Raw genomic sequence first — 2,500 nt, 5'->3', positions numbered from 1 at the left:
AACATTTATACTGTTTTTGCAAAGTGTGTAGCAGTGTTAAAATGTGTGTATATGTGTGTGTGTGTGTGTGTGTGTGTGTGTGTGTGTGTGTGTGTGTGTCTGTCCTCTACAGTTTCTAAGACGCCATGTGAGAAACTCATCAGTAAGGGAAGCTTGTCTCTGGGTAGCTCTGCATCACTTCCTGCTCAGACAGGAAGTAGGGAGAACATGCCAATGCTCAACACAAAGTTCCTCTACCCAAGTAAGAGCAATGTTTAGCAGGATGCCTTTTTTATGGATTTATCTGTTGTGTTTTAGGTGTGGTCCTAATGTGTGTGTGTCTGTCTGTCTCCCTCTCTGTCTGTCTGTCTGTCTGTCTGTCTGTCTGTCTGTCTCTCTCTGTTTGCAGGTCTCAGGGCAGGCATGACAGGTTCTTTGTCCAGTAGCTCAGTCATCAGCAGATTGCTAGTCAACGCTGACCCATTCAACTATGACCCTGAGAACCTGTGAGTGTTCAACTGCCTGTGTGGATGCAGTGCAGTGCTCTACCTCAGACTCACCTTTTATCCTTCTCGTCCTCTTTCAAATATTTATTTTTCTCTGCTCCTCTCATCCATATCTCATCATTCCATTGTTTGGCCTGTTGTAGTGTCCTTCTTTATCTCCATTTATTTTCTCACACACTCTGTTTTCCTCTCTCTTTTTTTTTCACCTCCTTTTCCTCTTCTTTTGTGTTGTCTCCTGAGCACCTCCTCCTGCACCACCTCCACTTTCTCCCCCGGTTCTCTCGCTCTCCTCTCTTCCTTAGATGTTTCTCTCACTCCACTCCTCCTCATCCATGCAGTGCTTTGTCATCATCTCCAGTAGATACAGTACATACACACTGCTACTGTGTGTGCTCTTATTATTGGGCGGGTCGGGGTGGGGTGGGGTGCTGCGGGGTGGTGGTAGCATAGTTGCTAAGGACCTGGGCTAGCATGCAGTAGCCTGAAAAGATGTGGGTTCAATACCCACCTTCCAGCGTTGTGCCCTTGAGCAAGGCACTTAACCCCGTGTTGCTCCAGGGACAGTAGCTGTTGTAATATAATTGACATTATGTATAAACGCGCCTGCTAAAATAATATATGTAGTCTCTCTCTCAGGGACTGCTACACCGAGAAGTGTGTGATGAACAACTACTTTGGGATTGGGCTGGACGCCAAGATCACCCTGGACTTCAACAACAAGAGGGACGAGCACCCGGAGAAGTGTCGGTAAGGAAGGCGAAGGAAGGGTGGCCGGGGGTGGACAAGCTCTCACAGCCCCCTCTGGGTTTGTTTGTTTGTTGGTTAGTTTGTGTTTATATTAAGCTGCTAGTGTCTGTGTGTAGGAGTCGCACTAAGAACATGATGTGGTACGGAGTGCTGGGCACCAAGGAGCTGCTGCACCGCACCTACAAGAACCTGGAGCAGAGAGTGCTTCTAGAGGTGTGTGTGCGTGTGGTGTGCGAGTGTAAGAGAGACAGAGAGGGTATGTCTTTGTGTGTGTGTTTGTGTGTATGTGTGTGAGAGAGGGAGATGTGTGTGTGGCCGTTTTGCAATCTGGTATTTTTGGTATGAATGAATGTTCTTGCAACTGTCAGTGTGTTAATTAATATGTGTGTGTGTGTGTGTGCAGTGTGACGGCCGGCCCATCCCCCTGCCCAGCCTGCAGGGCATTGCGGTGCTGAACATCCCCAGCTACGCTGGTGGGACCAACTTCTGGGGTGGAACCAAAGAGGATGATGTACGTACCCTAGTCACACATAAAATGATAACATATGTATAGATATTAAAAATAATACTTATAATTTCTGCAGTTTGTTTATTGTGACATGTTGAGTTGTATTGTATTAGTAATAAATGACTATGCTGATTTATTATGGAGCCATACTGCTTTTAGCCTATATTCCTTTGATAATAATGTTCCTGTTGTCCTCTGGCTGTCTGCAGACGTTCACGGCCCCGTCTTTCGACGATAAGATCCTGGAGGTGGTGGCTGTGTTTGGCAGCATGCAGATGGCCGTGTCCCGTGTCATCAACCTGCAGCACCACCGAATTGCACAGGTGAGCGCACACACCTGAGGCCTTTGGGCACTTTGGCATTATATACCCTTCAGCTATCTGGTTGTTGTCTTCCTTAGGTCTCAGTTTCTATTCAGGAAAGTCATTTCTGCTCCTTTCTCAGGAGGGCCACTCTTGAGTGTTTGATTATGTAATGGTTATAACATTCTGTATGTCCTGTCGTGATTTGAGAAGATTGTTGTTTCTCACTCTTGTGGTTGTGATTTATCCTGAAGTGTCGCACAGTGAAGATCACCATCCTGGGAGATGAGGGCGTACCTGTGCAGGTGGACGGAGAAGCCTGGATCCAACCGCCGGGTTACATCCGCATCATCCACAAGAACCGCACACAGACCCTTACTCGTGATAGGGTGAGCGCACACACACGTGCACACACACACACACACACACACACACACACACACATACACAGATGCATG

At 47.4% G+C, this 2,500-nt stretch overlaps 1 protein-coding gene across 1 annotated transcript in view; it reads left to right on the top strand.

Moving 5' to 3' along the window:
* Positions 1 to 2,500, top strand: part of LOC125308653 (diacylglycerol kinase delta-like) — a 34,988-nt gene that overhangs the window by 28,664 nt on the left and 3,824 nt on the right. The window contains 7 exon segments of the mRNA XM_048265216.1: positions 113 to 241; positions 389 to 485; positions 1,122 to 1,232; positions 1,349 to 1,445; positions 1,636 to 1,743; positions 1,950 to 2,063; positions 2,297 to 2,431. Of these exon segments, the coding sequence (XP_048121173.1) occupies positions 113 to 241; positions 389 to 485; positions 1,122 to 1,232; positions 1,349 to 1,445; positions 1,636 to 1,743; positions 1,950 to 2,063; positions 2,297 to 2,431 (791 nt within the window).

This window comes from Alosa alosa, chromosome 15 (genome assembly GCF_017589495.1).
Source record: "Alosa alosa isolate M-15738 ecotype Scorff River chromosome 15, AALO_Geno_1.1, whole genome shotgun sequence".
Classification (NCBI taxonomy): Eukaryota; Metazoa; Chordata; class Actinopteri; order Clupeiformes; family Clupeidae; genus Alosa; species Alosa alosa.
Note: the sequence above shows the minus strand (reverse complement) of the source record. Positions and strands in the feature narration are given on the sequence as shown.